At 42.5% G+C, this 20,430-nt stretch overlaps 3 protein-coding genes across 4 annotated transcripts; 2 read left to right on the top strand and 1 right to left on the bottom strand.

Moving 5' to 3' along the window:
* Positions 1 to 419: 419 nt before the first annotated feature.
* rida (reactive intermediate imine deaminase A) lies at positions 420 to 4,142 on the top strand. Its single transcript, XM_018762684.2, has 6 exons — positions 420 to 703; positions 1,714 to 1,819; positions 2,311 to 2,365; positions 2,471 to 2,539; positions 3,381 to 3,436; positions 3,625 to 4,142. Exons 1-6 carry the CDS (start codon positions 639 to 641, stop codon positions 3,682 to 3,684), a joined length of 411 nt encoding a protein of 136 aa, XP_018618200.1. The 5' UTR covers positions 420 to 638; the 3' UTR covers positions 3,685 to 4,142.
* Positions 4,143 to 4,249: 107 nt separating this feature from the next.
* LOC108940470 (translation initiation factor IF-2-like) lies at positions 4,250 to 15,455 on the bottom strand. Of its 2 annotated transcripts, none has more exons than XM_018762682.2 (4): positions 15,148 to 15,455; positions 7,403 to 8,293; positions 6,015 to 6,119; positions 4,250 to 5,855 (listed from the first exon to the last, which is right to left on the bottom strand). In XM_018762682.2, exons 1-4 carry the CDS (start codon positions 15,239 to 15,241, stop codon positions 5,830 to 5,832), a joined length of 1,116 nt encoding a protein of 371 aa, XP_018618198.1. In that variant the 5' UTR covers positions 15,242 to 15,455; the 3' UTR covers positions 4,250 to 5,829. The 2 variants fall into 2 exon arrangements, with proteins under 2 accessions (XP_018618198.1, XP_018618199.1); XM_018762683.2 differs by having other exon boundaries at positions 4,250 to 5,667.
* A 2,700-nt stretch (positions 15,456 to 18,155) lies between these two features.
* rpl30 (ribosomal protein L30) lies at positions 18,156 to 20,430 on the top strand. Its single transcript, XM_018763099.1, has 5 exons — positions 18,156 to 18,202; positions 18,317 to 18,365; positions 19,078 to 19,223; positions 19,647 to 19,777; positions 20,333 to 20,430. The coding sequence occupies exons 2-5, from the start codon at positions 18,345 to 18,347 to the stop codon at positions 20,383 to 20,385; spliced, it is 351 nt and encodes a 116-aa protein (XP_018618615.1). The 5' UTR covers positions 18,156 to 18,202; positions 18,317 to 18,344; the 3' UTR covers positions 20,386 to 20,430.

Here is a 20,430-nt window from a genome sequence, read left to right as displayed (position 1 = left end):
TTTTTTGTCCAGCTACAGAATTACTCGTTTTACCTTTGGTTGCTTCACACATCCATAATAACGCCGTAACGCATTTAAAACAGTGCCAACATCTATAATTAACTAGTAGCAGCAATGGGAGGACCTATTCCTGGGTCGCCAAAACAAAATTAAGATGACTAATTACAGCTGGCGGGGGGCGCGGTGGCGCAGTGGGTTGGACCGGGTCCTGCTCCCTGCTGGTGGGTCTGTGGTTCAAGTCCTGCTGGGGTGCCTTGTGATGGACTGGCGTCCCGTCCTGGGTGTATCTCCTCCCCCTCCAGCCCCACGCCCCGCGCTAGGCTCCGGCTCCCTGCGACCCTGCATGGGACAAGCGGTTCAGATAATGTGTGTGCGTGTGTGCTATTAGGGCTGTTTTCCCCTACAATTACAAAACCACATCTGTTCGCGTGGGAGATTAACATTTTCCGTGCGCGTGCAGACGGAGATTTACGGTTACTACGCCCATCATAATGGCTCCGTCTCATAGGTCAGGGTTGCAGGCGTGGGCAAACTACCCCCTCTAACTAATTAGCTAGTTGTTTGTTTTGTGTTGGCTATCCCTGGAGGGCTGTCTGCCCTGTTACTAAACTCAGGAATAACCCTGCTGATTTGCCGCAATGTCCGCTCTCATAAGGAAGATCATCAACACCGGGAAGGCTCCGGCGGCTATCGGGCCCTATAGGTGAGAGTGAGCAGAGAGAGTCCGTACTGGAACATGATCACGTGGCGGTAGGCGCGGCGCCCTTGAGCTCGGCCACGCGCCGGGCGGCCGCGAAATGACGTTCGTGCGTAGCCGCGTTTTTATTCAGCGGTGTGTTTCAGCAGGTGGGGAAAGCGCAGTGTGTGCTGCGCTCTGTCGCGATTTCCCAGTAGGAAAAAGGCGGGAAATATTCCCGATGGACAATCTTGACTTTTGAGAACATATGCTGAAGTAACCCAGATACATTAGTGATTAAGTAACCTTAATTAGTAATGTTGGAGCTGCTACCTGGATCAAAGGTCACAGGTTCGAGTCTCACCTCCAGTTGTAGTACCTCTGAGCGAGGTACTTACCTTAAATTGTGCCAATAAGATTACCCATCCTTTCGAGAAAAGCATCAGCTGCATCAATAAATGTGTATATATATGTTTTGTTTTCATTAGGTCAAACACACCTGTACAACTTGTAACTTCTCTTAAAGGTCCCTTTCAATGAATAAACATGTCTAACTTTATTTTGTGTAAACACTAAAAGACCAAATTAATTTCCATGTGGTTTGGAAGTGGATCTGGAAACTAGTTCCCAAATTTTAAAGAATATTGTTTTTTGTCTGTACATGTAATCATTACACAGGGGAAAAAATTATACACACACACACAATGTTACATTTAAAAAAAAAAAAAACAAACAAATGTTGTCAGTCTTGTACTGGAGATCACCGTGGTATTTTTAATTGGCACCTGTACAGGGTTCAGTTGTTTTAATATAGCTGTATGGATGATTTCCCCTAAATATGTACCGAATTGTAGCAGAGGATGGTACTTTATTAATCCCTGGAGCGAAATTCACACACAGCACACAGAAGCATGTATTTTCCTTTGTCTTCCCGATTTTATAATATAAAAGTATTTCTCTGATAAGCAAGACATGTTCCTTAGACATAAGTGAAGTAATCGCCTGTATTCCTGCATATGGCCATGTTGTGTTTCCAGCCAGGCCGTGGTGGTCGACCGCACCGTGTACATATCGGGGCAGCTGGGAATGGAACCGTCTTCTGGCCAGCTGGTTCCTGGAGGTGTGGAAGCCCAGACGAGACAGGTTCGAGGTTCAGGGTTTGACCCTTTCGTTTCAGACCTCGGGGCTGGACAGATGTGCTTCTGTATGACTTCTTTTGGTTTCAACCAACCCTGTTTATCCTGATCTTGGATATGGGGCCTACTATGGTAATGTATTTGAGCAGTTGAGCAGGGGGCAGCCGGTAGCGTAGTGGTTAGAGGCTTGGACCCAAGGGTGTAGGTGCCTTGCTCCCTTCCAGCTGTAGTACCCTGGAGCAAGGCACCTACACTAAATTGCTCCAGTAAAATTACCCAGCTGTATGAATGGGTAAATAAATGTCAATAGACTAACACTGTAAGTTGCTTTGGAGAAAAGTGTCAGATAAATTAATAAATCTCAGTCTAATCAGTGGAGTGTTGCTTTAGGACTGGTGTGTGTGTGTGTGTGTGTGTGTGTGTGTGTGTGTGTGTGTGAGAGAGACAGATCGTGCTTAACATGTATACATTATAGACAGATGTTTTGATTCCTTTTAGGCTCTTGTTAATATGGGGGAGATTCTGAAAGCCGCAGGGTGTGACTTCAACAATGGTGAGAGTACATCACATATTGCCAAGAGTTTATAGCACCATCAGTACAGACTCATCGTGGTGTGAGTAGCCTTTCCATCCTGAAGTACCATTTTGTATCTTGCAGTTATGAAGACGACGGTCCTTCTCGCAGACATGAATGACTTCAACAACGTGAACGAGGTGTACAAGCAATGTGAGTAGTGACGAGAGCAGCGTTCTCGTGGAGCCTGACCTGAGCTTCTAAACCGGATGTGTTCGAAGGCAGAGTTTTGATTAAAGAGGAGAGATGGCGTAGCGGTTAGAGCTGCAACCTGAAACTTGCTGCTTCTATATGGTACCCTTGAGTATTACATTTATTCATTTGACTGTTGCTTTTCTCCGAAAATTTTACTGGAGCAATGTTGGATAATTATCTTTCTCAAGGGTACTATAGCTAGAAATAGGAATCGAACCTACAGCTTCTGGGTCCAAAGGCAGCAGCTCTTACCACTATGCCACTAGCTGTCCCTAATGAGATGTTTACTGTAAATAGCTTCAATAAAAAAATACCCAGCTAAATTAATGGGTGAATAATTGTAAATAGCTTAGCATTGTAAGTCACTGGAGAAAAGTATTAGCAGAAGTAAAAATTGTAAATTAAAAAAAAAAAAAAAAAAATACTGTTTTCTTAATTGAACAGCAGTGGCTTTTGGCTTCCTGTCCACAAGATGTCACTGTTGTGCTTTTCACCCCCTAGTGTTGGTCCACTTTAGTTTGTTTAAGATCTGGTTAGGGTTGGGCATGTGGTGAAATAGTGGAGGTCGGCATAGCAACAAGGCACAGGGAAGCACGATGGACAGACAGGGACCCTTAACCACTCTTTGACTCCTTCAAGACAGATTCAGTGAGTTACATGTTTCCAATATTGATCATGTCACTTTTGGTTATTACACATTTTGATTTGGACTTCCCAGACAGAAATGAGTTGTAATATCCGACCGTCTAGTGTCCCACAAGCTATTTGAACTCTCACTGTGCTGCTTTACTGCTTCCAGTTTTCAGCAAGAACTTCCCTGCAAGAGCTGCTTACCAGGTGGCCGCTCTGCCCAGGGTAAGTGCCAAGTGCTCCATTGGGTGTTAGTGGCCAAAGATCCAAACAGAGAGAGATATGAACACATGGCGATATGCATACTTCTCCTCTATGGAAAGGGATTCTGGGTGACCTCGGGTGAGAACTTGTATAACATAATGGTGCCTTTCTTAGTTTTTTTTCTGAGCATCCTCCTCTTTTCTTGCCAGGGTGGGCTTGTGGAGATCGAAGCCATTGCTGTGTTGGGTCCTGTTGCAGACTCCTCCTGACTAAACGGACCGCAGCCAAACAAACTGTAGTCAGAGTGTGTGGGAATCACCGGGATTGCCGACTCGTAGGTCTTAAATTAGTGTCCGAAACATACTTCTGCATTTAGATCTTTGTAATATCTGGGGACCAGGTGTCTGTCTGTGTGGCTTTCTCTTTGAATTGCAGATAATTAATCCAGTTACGGAATCAAAGTCAGGAGAGTCTGACGAGACCGTGTAAGGGAGCACTTCTGTCAGCTCCATGCCGTATCTGGAGCAGCACTTTTCCTTGCGGCTTGATGAGAGTTCTGGAAATCAGTGACAACTGAGTGAAGGTTGACTTCTGTAGGTCTTTTCATGAGCTCTGAATCCATCCTAAATGTAGCAATTGTTGCCATTTAGACCTTCTGTTTAAAATTTCCACTGGCATCATTCTGTGACCAGTTGTTTGTACACCTCATCATAAATGGCATTAATAAATCAATAAATAGAACTGTAATCACAATTAATTGAGTGTAATGTGACATAATCTCTAAGTAGAGAAATGACGAGCTGGAAGAGTCAAACACTTTGATGACTGATTGTCACCCTGCAAGTCATACTTGATCCTTTGAGTTTCTGCCCCACCCAGCATTCTGTTTTCCCCTCTCACACATTATACCCCCGACCTCCCGCTCCCAGCGACACCAGGACGACATGGGTAAGTAGCCCAGTAGGGTCTTTATTCCAACTGTACACAGAGGAGAGGGCACATCAAAACTATTCCCTGGCAACATATATAAAAGTTAAAGGGACTGTTGTCAAAGTCCTTGAATGAAAGGAGTTCAACTACAGCGCAGCACACAGTCCTACCATTAACGCAATAGTAGTACAGTACGCAAAAGTGACGGTGAAGGCCTCTGAAGAATTCTGGGATGTCACATGTTCACCAGGCTTTTCTGTGATGTCACATGTCGTCACTCCCTAAGGAACAACGTGAAGTTGCTATGGAAATGATACAGACTTCATTTCCCTCAAATATGTGTCGGAGTCTCAAGTCAAGAACTGTATGAAACGTTTACTGTCGCACAGCATTGGTACAGAATGCACAGGTTGCACTTGGTGTCCCACCGCTAAAAATGATCAAAATATAATAGCAAAAATGTTACTGCAATGGGAGAGGTTCAGTGTGGGAGGAACACTGGGTATTTAAATTCAATAAAATAATTCCGTATAACACTATATATTTGGCATTTCTGTATTTCTGTAAAAAATCAGCCAAATTAAGATGATTCTTTCTGGGGTTAGGGTTACATGTAAATAAATATGTATATTGATTAAGCACAGATTTAAAAAAAAAAAAAAATCCGCATATGCAACATAGCTTAGTCAGCAATCCAATGTATACTTTTATATTTGAATCAGTGATATTCATCCACCTGACCTGTTTCTCATACCTCTTTGTTAAAGACCTTGTTTGAAATCCCCCACTCGATTTTCAGAGTTCATAGCACGTCTACTACGGCGAAGTTAATTTCCCAGGGCTAAGCCCACTGTGACACCTGTGTGCTCCACTTTACCGGTTACGTTTGGCTTCGATCCCTGGTGTTGGTGGATAGGTCAAGCAGCGAAGGATCTACATCACACATCTGCTCTGAATGACACCCCCCCCCCCACCCGTGTATCACTATTGCAATCCTGGAATTGAACTTTATGGAGTCATTGTAGCGTCTTTGCGCCTGTTCAAAGCCTACAGCACCATTTGTGCGCAGAGCTGACTGAAGCACAGATGAGACATTGATACGAAGGCGAACAGAAGGTATTTACAACATTGGAGGAAACGACCCTGCATGTACAAGACAAAGGCATGGAGGTGTCAGACTCGATCTTGGCGATCATCCGGTGAGAAAAAATGCATTTTACGTGAAACAATTTTCATCTCAGTCAAACTCTCGCTTGTGTCACAGCTTAAGTCTTCTGTATTGCTGACGGTCGAAAAGAGGCGGTTGTGTCACTTGCTGTTGGCTATAAGATAAAAAAAAAAATGCAGAAGTTCAAAGGTCAAACTTGCTGCGGTTGATGCTCTCTATTTGTCAGATGGAACAGCTAAATAGCAAAGTCATTGGGTTAGAGTAGACTGGATGGCAGGTGGTAGATTTCACGTTTATACAGACCAGTTTATGAACATCAAGCTCTGGTTTGGGCTGACAAGGCTGAAGAGAAAGAAAGGATTGAATGTTTTAACTGTACTGTGGAAGGAAATCTTACTCTCTGGCCCATATGAGAATAATCGGTAAAATGGTCTGTTTGCGTAACAGTCCCTGTCTTGTCCTCAGTTACAAGGGGCACCTAGAGGTTGGATCTTCTCTTACCAAGTGCCTCCTCAGTCTTGCTGGGCTCAGCATGGGTTTCTGTCTTGGCCTCCTCACCTCCCTCATCCTGGGGGTCCTCCCCCTCCAGCTTCTCGCCCGTATCACCTGGAGAAAGGGCCCACAGAGCTCACGTGTTCGCAGCTCCAGGAAGCTCATGGAACGTGTTGTTGAGTCAGGGCTGCTTTTAACGAACACAAAAACCCTTCAAATGTTTCTGGAAATAGCTGGATGGGACAAACCCTCTGAACAAGAGGGGTTTGGCATGCCAGCATTAACCAGAGTGCTTTACTCACTGGGTATACATTCATACATACATACATACATACAGCTGGGCAATTTGGTGTACCTTGCTTAAGGATGCTACTGCTGAGATCTGAACCTGCAACTTTTGGTCCAAAGGCAGCAGCACTGACCACTACACTACCACATAACCCCCATGAGGGTGCACAATAGCATCAATCACTTTCTTTTCTTTTTGACATATTTTACTCCCCCACCATAAAACGGCACAACTGACCGAATTATTTCATCCTTGGATGACAAATATGAATTTGTGCTTCTGTTCTCAAAGAACCACTGTTCTACAGTGCCACATTCTATCACGTTTTGTTGGCGAATACTGAAATATTGCGACGCTCAGTATTATTACTTTCGAAGGGGGGAAAGCGATGAGCCTTTATCCATTATTTATTCCGTTGTTTACAGTTTACACCGAGACCGACATTGGGAACAGTCCTTCTTTCTGTTATAGAGGTCTGTATACTAAGCCAAGATATGAGCCAGAGGAGCATGACTCACACACACACACGCACACGGTATCTTAGACTGCTTTGTCTCGGCAAGCATCGTCTGTCCTTTCCCACAAGGACACAAGTCACGTTCTGTTTTCGGGCAGCACTCAACCAATCGAAACAAGACCTTCTTTGGGATTCTAAAAACCAAACGTCAACTCTCATACTATATGTGGAAAAACATCTTAAAATGTGACATCTGGGAATGAATACCGAAAAAAGAGTATCTCCCATCCCAGACAAAAAGTAGAGGTGATGACATCCAGCCCGGACAATTTGGATCCATAATGCAGATTTAATTAACAGTCAGCTGTGTGCAGTTAAGTAATTACACGTGAAGGCGATGGATCATTGTTCTACTGGTCACCTGAAGCAGGCAGAATGAAACATGTGGCTTGTGTAATTGTGCAGGTTCTGCGAAATCAAAGCATGTTTCATAACATTTCATAGAACGGATTTGTTCTGAACCGTTGCTTTAATGTCTCTGTCTGGACTGAAGCGGAGACATTAAAGCAACGATTCAGATCAAATTTGTGTTTTAGGTGTTTTATGGTTCCCTCATGTTAATGTTAACAGATCATGGATTAATGTGTGTACCTTCAACTTTGGCCCCTGGTGCAGGACTCTGGGGGTCCTGGAACAATTCGGGGGAGATGGCAGGTGCCTTCACGTTCTCAGTGCCAGCGGGGTCAGAGGTCACGCTCACATTCGGTTCCGGCTCTGAGACCTGAGTGGATGGAGCTTCTGTGCCGTCGGCTGTTACGCTGCAGACAACTGCTGCTTCCTCCGCCAGTGGTCTGACTTCCTTTATGACTCCCTCTGTAGCAGGTTCTTCAGCCTGGGCCAGGTCTGGTCTGTCGGAGGTCTCTTCTGCATCCTTTTCCTCATCAGAGGAAGTCACCAGTTCCAGAACAGGTGTTTCTGCAGATTCCTCTACTTGAGAGACCACCTCTTCTTCCGTGCTGAGGATCAGCTCCTGGACAGCGGCTTCCTCCGGAGCAGCGGTGACCTCAGGGGTGAATGCGGACTCAACGGATGCTTTGGGCTCGGCTTCAGCAGCTGCTGGTTCAGGTGCAGGTGACGGAGCAGGTGCAGAGGCTGGCCCAGGTGCGACAACGATGCTCACGTCACATGATGGCTCCGGCTCAGACGCTGCAGCCCGTACAGGTGCGGGTGCGGGCTCGCACACGGGTGCCGGCTCCGGTTCAGATTCACTTGTCGGCTCAAGGTCAACGCTCGGCTCAGGCTGCGCGGTCACTCTCAACTCAGGTTCAGGACCCTGCTGGGCCACAGGAGAGCTGCTCACGACCAAGAGCTCCGACTCAGCATCCGCCACAGCCTCCTCGGCAGCTGTAAGACATTCTAAAGCTTCAGTGGCCGGTGCTGGAGACTCCTGGCAGATCACCGGATCATGGGGTAGGATGCTCTGGACCTGCTCTGCGATGGTCATGCTCTCCTCAAAAAAGGTGCCATTCTGATTGCAAGCCACTGTCACAAGACAAGAAATGTGACAATGAACCTCATATGAGTACACATCTTTACTCCACTGGTACACTGAGTATCGCTCACCGAGCATTCTGGCAAATAGCAAAGGCATGGAGAAGATGGCTTTGGTGAAGGTCAAGCTGGACAAATTCAAAATTACTCCATTAAAATTCTAAGACGATTACGAAATCCTCAGCCCAGTCTAGTTGTAGAACCCTGATCTCCAGACCTGGGCTTTCAAAGCCTAACTCAAAAGCAATAAAAATAATGCACCTCAATGAGGTCTGCAGATGTAATGAAGCAAAGGAATTTATATCCAAGTAGACAAACAGTTGAGGGGAGGGCATGAACTCAATCTCTGTCACAGTAGACACACCCCTTGAAGCTTGAAGGACATGAGTGAAAAACAGAACACTGAAAAGGCTGAATCCCTCAGATGATGACACTCAGCAAACCTTCATAAACCGAAGCTTTGAGTCTCTGGTCCAGAAGCATCGAGACAAAGAAATCTGATCTCGTTCAACGGACTTTTGTGTTCAAAGATCATGCTCAGTGACTTGAGAAGAATTTCAACTGCAGTGGGAGATGAGGATCAAGTTTGGCCAAAGCACTTAAAGGAACGGATACGGGAAATAGAAGAGTTTGCAGAAGCATCACCTTGTTTGTCTTTGTTCATAATTTGAACACTATTAGTTTGCTGAACTGTGTAAGTTCACCCTGTGCAACCTCACATCTGGTCACTTCTGGACCACATATGTCATATTAAGAGTTTGAGATACATTAAATGACTGTGTAAAGTAACTGTGACGTGCAGTATAGAAATATATACCCTGTTTTCTTTAACAAAAAGCACATACATTATATAATATCCAGTCAGTTTTCAAAACATAGCCAATCTGATTCATACGTTGTACGCAGTTTTTCCTGCAGATGTTTTTCTGAGTCATATAATTCTGAGACGGTAGTTTCCTGGGATTTGAGTCAAAGGGTTTTTTAATAAATACCTGATATTGCCCAATTTTACTTTCATCACATCCCATGCCAGCTTACTTCCTCTCTGTTATGAAGCAGATGGGTCATGGATTCCAGGGGGGGGGTTTGAGGTCAGACTGAATGCCCAGCTCTACATGGGATAAATCATAGCACTTTCTTGTACATCTTACACTGTGAGACAGAACTCACTCAGACGTGATCCGCGAAAAAGCGTACAAATAAAACTGAAGATTTGAGGCTCTAAGCTCCATAGTCTATATCTATCACATTACATTACATTATGAGAGAGGCACAGCATGGAAAATGAGTTTCAATTCCTTGTTATGAGTACCTTTGAAGTATAACGGGAATTAATACGGCACCAACATACCGACTCATAGCAAGACAAAATTGTGTAATAATTTAAATTGTATGACTATAACAGGAAATATGTGGTTCATTGGCTATAAATGCTATCCATCAAAGTCAGAATATGCTGTTTGCAAGCTGATTTTGAGGAAACATGAAAATAAGTACACAAAGCTGAGAAATTATTGAAATACTAGTAAATGCTGTCAACTTACCAGTATAAACTTTAGAGGCACTTTGGCTTGATAGACACTGCTCACCTTCTTGCTAATGTTACATGAGGACACAGGTTGGGCCAGGTGCCTACTTTATTTTCCAATGAGTGTTCCAATGGAGCAGCTGGTAGACTAGTGTTTAGTGGTGGTGCCTTTGGATCCAAAGGTCACGGGTTTGAAATCCACCTCCAGCTGTAGTACTCTTAAGCAAGGTACTTATATTAAACTGCTTCTGTAAACACTGCCCAACGGTATGAATGGGTAATTATAGGTAGCAAAACAGTGTAAGTTGCTTTGGAGAAAAGTGTCCGTTGAATCACTTAATGTAAATGGTCTAACTAAACAGTCATGTTCATTTTCCTAATTTAAAGCCAGAAATCCAAGATCTTAACATTGAAGAGAGAATTTACATAACTGTAAAAAAATCCCAGGATCACTTTGAATACCTTGTCATGCACTATGGACTAGCTAGTGCCCCCTGTGTGTTCCATGCATTTGCTTGTGATATCCTGTTGGACATGACAAGTGTTAATTTACATAGATGATATGTTATTTTCTTTTATATGGATATACCGGGTCCTCACCTTGCAAACACAGCACCTCTTGCTGGTTTACAGCACTCATTCCTAGAGCTGCTTTAGTACTGGTGTGGCTGCACTACTTATGATTGTACAACACACTTTCGTAATTCTTGCATGTGATAGGTGCATTATCATTTCTGAATTTTCCTGCCGGTTTATAGCAGTCATGTAGCTAATCCTTTCCACAACCACGGGCATCACCCTCAGTCTACTGAGAAGGCCTCGAATCCAGAGAGAAGCCATCTTTCACAGCATACGGTTGAATGGCTTGTGAATCAATGTGACAAGCAGCCAAAAATCACAGTACCAGCAGTCAAAACAGCCCCCAAATGACTGTTCAGATAATACGTCAGTACTGTGATCATGGAGTTTGTCTTAGTGATATAACCCCCACCCCAACAAACACACCTGCCCCTTCTATCAAGAGTTTTGTAGTAAAACAATCCAAAGGATGTGACCTTGACCAAATTTTGAGAGAGGCAACAGGTTTAGAACCTTAGACTCAGTTCTCCCTTGCTTAGTTTAGGTCAAATCTTAGGAGTAGAGAGTAACAGAGGACTGACATTTCTGTAAACTGTAAATTTAAATCACACAAAATGAAGCTGTGAACTACATGACAATGCACTGGACAAGCAGTTATTGATAATGGATGGATGGATGGATGGATGGTGGATGGTCAACTATGCACACAGTGGTATAGGGACATTTTTAAAACTCAGGAGCTTGCTGGAGATGTTCTGACCGGCTTTACATGGCAACATCTCGCCATGTCACATGAGACTGAATGTACAGTGTGCTTCTTGTCTGGCGTCTCCATAGGAGCAGGTCCAGAAACACTGGGTCCCAGAACACAGAACTGCAGGCTATTGTTTTGTAATGAACCGCCTCCGCAGCCCGTGCTCTACAATAACACAAAGATACTTGATTACACTACGTCAGTACTAAACGCTCTCCTCCTTTCCACCTCCTAGGAAAACTAAAACAAATATGCTCAGTAACCCTACGTCAGCACCCAGCCCTCTTCTCCTTTCTACCCTGCCAGCACAATAAAATGAAGGCGCCTGGTTACGTCATATTAACACCCCATTGCCTCTGCCCCCACAGCTCAACAATTCAGCAGACATACCAAGTATTTCCATTGTTCTGAGCTTCTGAGCCACCGTTCTATGGGAAATACTATAATTTGTATAGTTACATACGGTAGCACCTTTTCTACAATCAGCCTAAAGCAGATTTAATGACAGGATGCTAAGAACATATTATCAAATTAATAAATTAAATAGATTAAATGAAAATGCTTTATTTAACAGCTACAATAATAATCGTAGTATTAATGATAGATATTATTTTTTATTTATACTGTATTTCATGTCGCGCAAGCAAATGACAGGCAAAAGTATATTCAATGTCTTAGTAAGCCGAGCGATAATATGCAAGACGTGACAAATGTTGCCTGCTTTATTGTATGAAAGGGCGCTTTTTTTTCAAAGACTGTGTCATAAAAGAGACAAAGGGTCTGACTGTAGAGGAAGAGGAGCAAGGCACCAGGAATGGATCCCTGTGGTACTCTACACACAATGCTGCATTTATGTTTTGTGGTTCATATTCGCTCCGCAGACCCTGTCAAAGAACTGGAACAATTTTGGGGTTGGATTCCCACATGGGACAGGCGGTTCAGAAAATGTGTGTGTGTGTGTGTGTGTGTGTGTGTGTGTGTGTGATTCTCACACAAAATTGGAATTGTAAATTTAAGTGTAAACCGAAACCACTTGAATGTAAACCTTTTTTAGGTGATGTATTATTATTACTCTATGATCACCAGTGCCTGAAGCTGCAATACGATCAAACAAGAATGGACTCTGAATAATCTATTTATGATCATATACCCATTTATACAGCTGGGTAATTTTACGGGAGCAATTTAGGGTAAGTAACTTGCTCAAGGGCATTGTAACCGGAGGTAAGATTCAAACATGTGACTTTTGGGTCTAAAGGCAGCAGCTCGAACTCACACGCTACCAGCTACCCTCATATAATATGTAGGCTGTTACAACCAAAGCTCACTGTACACTATGATTGGAGCAGAAAACTGATTATAATTCAGCAAAAAACACTGTGTTTAATAACAAATCAATTGGCTTTTTAAAAAAAAAAAAAACAACTCTAGAATCTTAACTTTGAATGAGATATTCAACATGGGTGTGAAGTTAATAAGCAGACAAGAGTCGAGCTTGTTCTCTAGCAAGGGTTTCGCAACGGTTTTCAGCACAATGAACAATGGGGAAGTTATCCGTCTCTGAAGAGCAGCTAACAATATCTACAGCAACGTGTGGCAGAGAAATAAAAATATGTTCAAAGAATGTGGGAGGGATGCAATGAACAGGTGTGGATTTCATTTGTGACGCACTTTTCCTATGTAACTTCGCACCAGAGAAAAATAAATGATCTAAGCTTTTTGGAGAGGAACTAGGAATATCTGTATCTGAGATAGCATAGAACTTAGTATTTATTATTATTTTCTGAGGGATTATGGAAATTTTGTCCTGGGAACTGCAGCAAAATCCAAAGGTTTTACCATAAAAGAGGACAGCTGGTAGTGTAAGGGATAGTGTGACTGTCTTTGGACCCAAAGGTTGCAGGTTCAAGCCTCATCTCTAGCTGTAGTACCCTTGAGCAAGGTACTTACCCTCAATTGCTCTAGTAAAATTACCCACCTGTATAAATGGGTAAATAATTGCAACCTTAACATTGTAAGATGCTTTAAAGAAAAGCACCAGTCAAATGAATAAATGTAAAAGAAGTGGTGCTGCAAAAATACTGAAGTGTTTATGAACAAATTGTGGTATACACATTACTGTCCTGAAAATAAATTTCCTCAGCTGCAGAGATAACATTTCTTCTTATTTAATTGCGAGTGTGAAGCGTCTTGTTTCTTCGTCTGGGTTCTGGGGTATCGTGTCTCAGCACCTTTTTCAGGGCTGTGGTGTGTGTTGAACCTCTCATAAGAACTTTGCATCACAGGAAAACAATATAGGTGGTTTTGGTGCTTATAATTTACGTTTACATTTACATGTAATCATTTATCAGACGCTTTTCTCCAAAGCAACTTACATCTCATAGAAAACACAATGTGTTCGTTACATTAGGAGAAAGAGACAGTTAGATGCAGACGTGTGATTCTTAAGTGCAGTTATTTCGTTTCTTTCCACCATATGAATCAATGTTCATCACACGAGTAGCTGCATAAAACTTCATCAGAATATCGACGAATCCTGATCACCTTCCTAGTAATAATTTTTTTTGAGATACATGTAAACATTTACATTACATTACAGGAGGAGCTTATAGTGTTAATGAAATTTAGCCATGAGAATTTTTGAAAACTATTTTGTGAACTTGCTTTTGACTGCAAACCCTCATCAATAATCTGATCGGGAGAAATGAAATACAGCTGAGACTATGCTGCTTTTTTTGAAATCCAGTACATAACGTTCAATGACAAGGACTTCACATACACGCCATAACATTTACACAATAATTAGATTATTATATTATACTATAACATTATTTTTGTAATATGCTAAAAATCAAAGGGATACATTAAATCTGTAAAATTCACTGCTTTTGAATCCAAATCAAGATTGTTTCTGGATAGTTTAAGGAATTAAATGAGCATTATCTTCCAGAGAACTATTTTCTTGATGTCTCACCATATCTTTTTCGGCAAGCAAAGCGAGCAAAGTCATTGAAGCTGCACGGAAAGCAACAGGTATTTTACATGCAACTGATGTACAGGGTCATGTTAGAAAGAAGCGTCTCAAAGTGGACAGGAAAGATCAACAGGTTGGTTCTGCCTTCAGGCCAGAGATGTACTCTTTGGCACTTCTCCCAGACTGCTTTCAAAACGAATCACATCAGAGTTGAGTGAACAGCGAAAACAATCATTATAACATGCAATGTTTCGTGCGGAGGTAATAAACAATAAAGATCCCAGTCGCTCATTCTGTTTATTTACCCGTGCATGGAAATTAAACCATGACAAAAATGCCTAAATTACTTTCTTGACCTTCTTTGCTCGTTCCACTGCACTTCACTCAGATGGGACTAATCCAAACTGTGGACTAATACACAGGGACTATGAAAATATCAAAACAACTAAATTTATTGAGCAGCTGTTTTTAAAAAAATGTATCATGGTCATATAAACAATCCTCTCACCTAATCTGTCGAACTCCAGCATGTTGGAAAAACCTGATAAAATTCAATTATTTAAATGGCTGCTTAAAATTACCTTGAGATAATTATAATTATAATAATCTTTCAAAAGATTCATATATGCATGCTTAAAGATTCATAAATACACACATTATATATACGTAATAGGTAATATATAGGGTAATATTACAAAATAAACATGCCTGTCATATCATTTAATGAAATAAATGTTATAAAATCAGTAATTTATTGGATTTATTCACCTCAACATATCAGTGGAGGATATTTGCACATTTTGGATAAAAATATTGTAAGGCCTTAATTTGCTTAAGTTTCAGATATAAACTGCAAAAAGACAAACACAATCAAGTCCTTATTACGTGCGAAAAGCATCTTTAAAAAGTGCTTGACTTGTTCAGAAAAAAATGTATATCTAAAACTTCTGTGTGCTGAAACAAAAGTAGTAATTATTGTTCATATTTCTCATAAAATTATTATTATTTACCGAGTGTGGTCTCCCCATTGGCGTCCCCCGGTTTGGTCCCGGGTCTGTTTCCCTCCTGGGAGATGTTCTGGCTGCTGGATGAAGAACAGCCCATAGTGTCTGAGACTTTGATGGGGAAACACGAGAGTCCTCAGGTGTGGAGGAACCAGGGTTCGAGCTCACCGGCAGCTCCGGGTTCAGACTCACGATCGGCTCTCTGTGATCACCAGGAAATAATCATCATTCTCCTCAAAACTGCTTATTTATGCATGACCCGCACCCTGATCCCCTGGATCAGCTACCATGCGGACAGTGGGAGAAGCTCCATGTACTGCAGACTCACCAACACTTACACTATTATTTATTATATAGAAAGGGGGAGGGGGGAAGAGACAAGACAGAGCTTGCATGACCAAACTCTTCCAAGCTGCATCTGTATGCATGACTGACTTGTGCACAATCCACCTGGTGGTGAATCTTTTAAAGGTCTGTTTCTCAAAAAAAAAAAAAAAGCAATGCTGGGCCTCACACTGAAGTTAATTGACTTTCTAATGAACTGTGGACATCCTGCTGCCATGGTGAGTTTTGCAAACAAAGCCCGCATTGAAGATCATGACATATAGACTGATTTCATTACCATCTGACTTGGGAAGCACATTTCTGCAAACTGTTTCTCCACACCCAGGGGATGTAAAGTGACAGACTGGGCTTATAAAATCAGGAACCGCTCATAGTGTAGTGGTTACAGCTGCTGACTTTGGATCTAAAGGTCACAGATTTGATCCCCACCTCTGGCTGTAGTACCCTTGAGCAAGGTACTTACCCTAAATCGCTCCAGTAAAATTACCCAGCTGTATAAATGGGTGAATAATTGTAAGCTTGTAGCAACTGCTACCTTAACATTGTAAGTTGCTTTAGAGGAAAGTGTCAGCTAAATGTAAAATTGACATAACTCATAATTAATGACACTGCTTGTCTAAAAATATCAATTATTAGCCTGTTTTTTGGAGGTACAAATGGTAGGGTGGAAGTACTCCATAAACTTATCCATTTTAAATAAATTAGTATGACATGTAAACAAACTGAAATGATGATTATATGGCCTTTTAATGGCAGCACAGCGGCACAGCAAGTAGCGCTGTTGTCTCACAGCACATGGGTGGAGCGAGAGCACGCGGGTTTGATCCCCACTCCGTCTGTGCGGAGCGCGCATGTTCTCCCCGTGTCTGCGTGGGTTTCCTCCGGGTGCTCTGGTTTCCTCCCACACTCCAAAGACATGCTGTTCAGGTTGCGTGACAGAGAGAGGGTGTGTGTTTCACTGATGTATGGATGAGTGACCCAGTGTAAGTAGTGTACCTAGCAGTGTAAATCACTGCGGTGAATAAGATGTGTGGGCTGGTAACACTACATAGAGTTAACTGGAAGTTGCTTTGGAGAAAAGCGTCCGCTAAATAAAGGTATTTCTTTGATTGCAATTCTCAGTTATGTACCAATCACCTGTAGTTCTGCACTGGGTTTTTTGGCCGTCTGCTTGGCAGAAACCCGGTAAACATGGAATGTTTTCGGTCAACAAATGTAAATAGCTCCCGAAAGCCTGGAGGAGAAGAGTTCTCCTTTCGCTCCGCTATTTCGCTTCCCAGAAGCCGCAGTTATTTCACGCCCCCGAAAGCGGCTCGGTGAACGCGCGGCAGGCAGACGCTAAACGGACATGACAGCGAGCGGAGTGTCAAGAAGTCACCGGCTTGTTTTCCCAGCCCACAAATACCTTGCTTTGTTCCCGCACAAAGGCTGTCGTGTCTCATAGCAGGAGCGGATCCTGAGTGACACAAACAGGACACGGCGAAGCCGAACGGCCGCATTCAGCTGTCCGATGCCATTAGTGCATTTTGCAGGCCTTGTGGAAGGCTTGTCAGACACTCCCGACTCATTAACAGCTGCGACTCGGACGGAATTTTAAAAAGACTAAAGCCTGGCTAATGATTGGCAGTATTCGGTCTTGCAAAAGAACAAGTTTCACCATGCAAAAGAGCACAATGAATGACAACCTTCCAAATATGTATTAAAACTGCTCCTTTTCCCTAAAAAAATTAACAAATAAATCAAGTATAAATTTTGCTTTTGGATACACCTGCGGAATTACATTTATTCACAGCTGATGCTTTTCTCCAAAGCGACTTACAATGTTAAAGTTACAGTTAATTTCAAGCACCGTTAAACAAAATCAGCCCAGAATTAAACAGAAAAAGTTATGAACTACAAAAACACTACACGTACTGGGGAACTACTGGTAAACTTTACTTTAATTGACAATTAGTATAACAGCGTCCTCTACGGGAGCAGATCAAAAAGCATTTTCTTCTAATATTAGAAGTGGTAAACAACGATTTGAATTGAAGTATAATTATATATATATATATATATATATATATATATATATATATGTGCAGACGAGAATTGTTACTTAAGAAATTCAGCCTGGCAAAGTAGTGCAGCAGTAGTGGATTTAAAATCAGGAATCTGCAGATAAGGTGACAGCAGTGAGCACCATAGTACTGTCCCCATGCCACGGTGGGTGGAACACTGTACTTTTGAGAGACTTTTTAATTTGCATAATAAAATGTATATACATTGAATGTGTTAATAATAATTTATTCACCGCCTGCATTTTCATACAAGATATAATTCTTTTATTATTGACATTCTGCGGCAATTACATCGGTTACACTGGTAGGTCGTGGGTATAAAAAGTTTTTGAGGTGAAAACATCGATTTTTTAAATATTCTAAGAATAATTAATAGCGCGTCAAAAACAACCGAACTCTCGCTAGCGACTTCACCACGTGCTTCCTACCAAGTACAAGAAGCACGTGCTGGAAGTTTGTGCGACAGCAAAGCATGTTGGGAAATCCCTCTTTTATACTGAAAATCTTCCTCTCGCGATGGCTGTAGCGATCACATACCGGAAGCTTCGCTTGGGTAAATACGACATAATCTCGCGATGATTTGGTTAATCGACAGCGAAGCACGCTGGGAAGTTCTTCCTTTCTTACGGAGGCCATATTTAGGTTGTGCGCCGGTGAGTGGAGCTCTGAGTATCGCATTAAATTGTGATCGTAATATTGACTTTTTTCATTGCGGAATAGGATGTAACATGAGTTAAGATTCCCTCTTACCTGTTGTTTTTGTTTAGGAGGGCCAGAAGGGACTGAAGCGCGAAAATGGTGGCCGCGAAGAAGACGGTAAGTTGAGGGCCAAGAACGGCCGCGCGGTGCCAGACGAGGCGAGGGGTGGCTCGGGACGGGCTTCCTTCACGTGGAGCTTGTGTGCCGCGTGCGCTGGCCGCAGCTCGCGCGATCTTCGAGTGACATCAGTTCTCCTGCATCGGAGGTGTAATCAGTACTATAAATTAAGCGGTGTTTCTGCCGTTATCCATGCCTCCAGCTTGGAATGTCAGCATGGGCGATTCCTCATGCCATGCCCATGGTCAAGCGGGTTTATAGCTTCGTTATCGCGATATTTAATCTTAATATTAATGTTACAAGATCGATGCGTGCGGAACGATACACGTTTGTGGTCCCCGTTTTAAAAATGGAGACTTTTCCCCCGCACCCAGGAGCCTTGCTGTCGTCTTTGCCGGCTGTGTTTTTTGTAAAAAATAGCAGTAAAATCATGCTCTTCGCCGGCTTTTTTCCTGTTAAAATCGGTGAAATCTATTTCGTCTTTGTTAACCGGAATAAGAGGTTCCGTGCTTTGGACCTCATCTGGTCTGCATGATCATAGTCTGAAGTTATGCTTGATTGTCTATGTATATCTGGTATGATATATTAAAGTGAGCCATGATTTTAACTGAGTCTCAGTCTGAGAGCTCTACATGTTACTTTGTTGCGTTGAACATGCACTCGTGTGGGGTTTGAAACACTGTGGAAAGTGTCGTTTCCTTGTTTGGCTCAGAAAAAGTCTCTGGAGTCGATCAACTCCCGGCTTCAGCTGGTGATGAAGAGCGGCAAGTATGTTCTGGGCTACAAACAGACCCTCAAGATGATCCGTCAAGGCAAAGCCAAGCTCGTCATCCTGGCCAACAACTGCCCTGCCCTCAGGTACGCACGCCAACAGGCATAGGGAGGAGAATTTGGGATTCCAGTGCTCATGTTTTGCCCGAGGTTTGTGCAGATTGTACAGATGAATTGCCACATTTGGTATGTGAATGTTAACTGACAAACTGTATGGATATTTGTTCTACTCATATAGAAATGGTAATTTTTCAAAATTGAAATTAGGATGCATGTGGTACTATGTCATTGTGATACGGTTGTTTTGATGAAATTCCTCTGACCGCTGTAGTGGGGAAAGTACTCGGCAAGCATGCACGTCTTTTCTCCTGGTGCGATATATGATTTTGGGGGTTTTAAGTGATGTCTAGGAGATTGTCTGTCAGCCAGGGGGACTCATCCACCATATTGACCTGCATTGTGGGACCATCATAACCTGATCTTGTTTTAACTGTAATGTTCCATCTGTAGGAAATCTGAAATTGAATACTATGCCATGTTGGCCAAGACTGGTGTGCATCACTACAGTGGAAACAACATCGAACTTGGCACAGCCTGTGGTAAATACTACAGAGTATGCACCTTGGCCATCATTGACCCTGGTGAGTTTCAATGCAGCCTTAGAATACAGGTAGTCTTTGTCACTTTTAGACCTGTCTTGTGATTTCTTGTTTGCTTCTAAAATATGCACAATGTGAAACATCAGCATTGTGAGTAAACCTGTGGGATCTTGTGGTGAATTTGTGTAATGGCATAACTGTTAAGTGTGAAATGTAGATAAATGATACTAATATACTATTGAAGTGTTGGAATTCACTCTAATTTTAGCTGGACTTGTGTGGCCTTTTTTGCATTTGGCAGAATTTCAGGAGACATTTGATTCTCATCTGTGCTGTCAGCGAATCATTCTCGCCTGTTCGACTAACCTGTGGTCTGATCAGGGCTAGTAATTCGCAAGATTATTACCGGTGCGAGAACATGCAGATCTGACATGTCTTTTCTGTTCTCACCCCTGCACTGCCGGTTACATTTAGACTAATCTGAGTAGCATGGTTTAAATGTGTCCCATGATGTTATGGGACACTTTTTAACCTTTTGATTGAAATGCTGTGAAAATGGATTCCTGTATTGACAGGCAGTCTCTCTCATTTCCCCAGGTGATTCTGACATCATCAGAAGCATGCCAGATCAGCAGCAGGGCGAGAAGTAATAATTTTCCCCAAGAGTTGTTATAAATAAATAAGGTGAAATGCCA

This window comes from Scleropages formosus, chromosome 18, assembly GCF_900964775.1.
Source record: "Scleropages formosus chromosome 18, fSclFor1.1, whole genome shotgun sequence".
In the NCBI taxonomy this organism is placed as follows: domain Eukaryota; kingdom Metazoa; phylum Chordata; class Actinopteri; order Osteoglossiformes; family Osteoglossidae; genus Scleropages; species Scleropages formosus.
The sequence above is the reverse complement of the archived record's forward strand: the minus strand, read 5'-3'. Positions and strand labels throughout refer to the sequence as shown.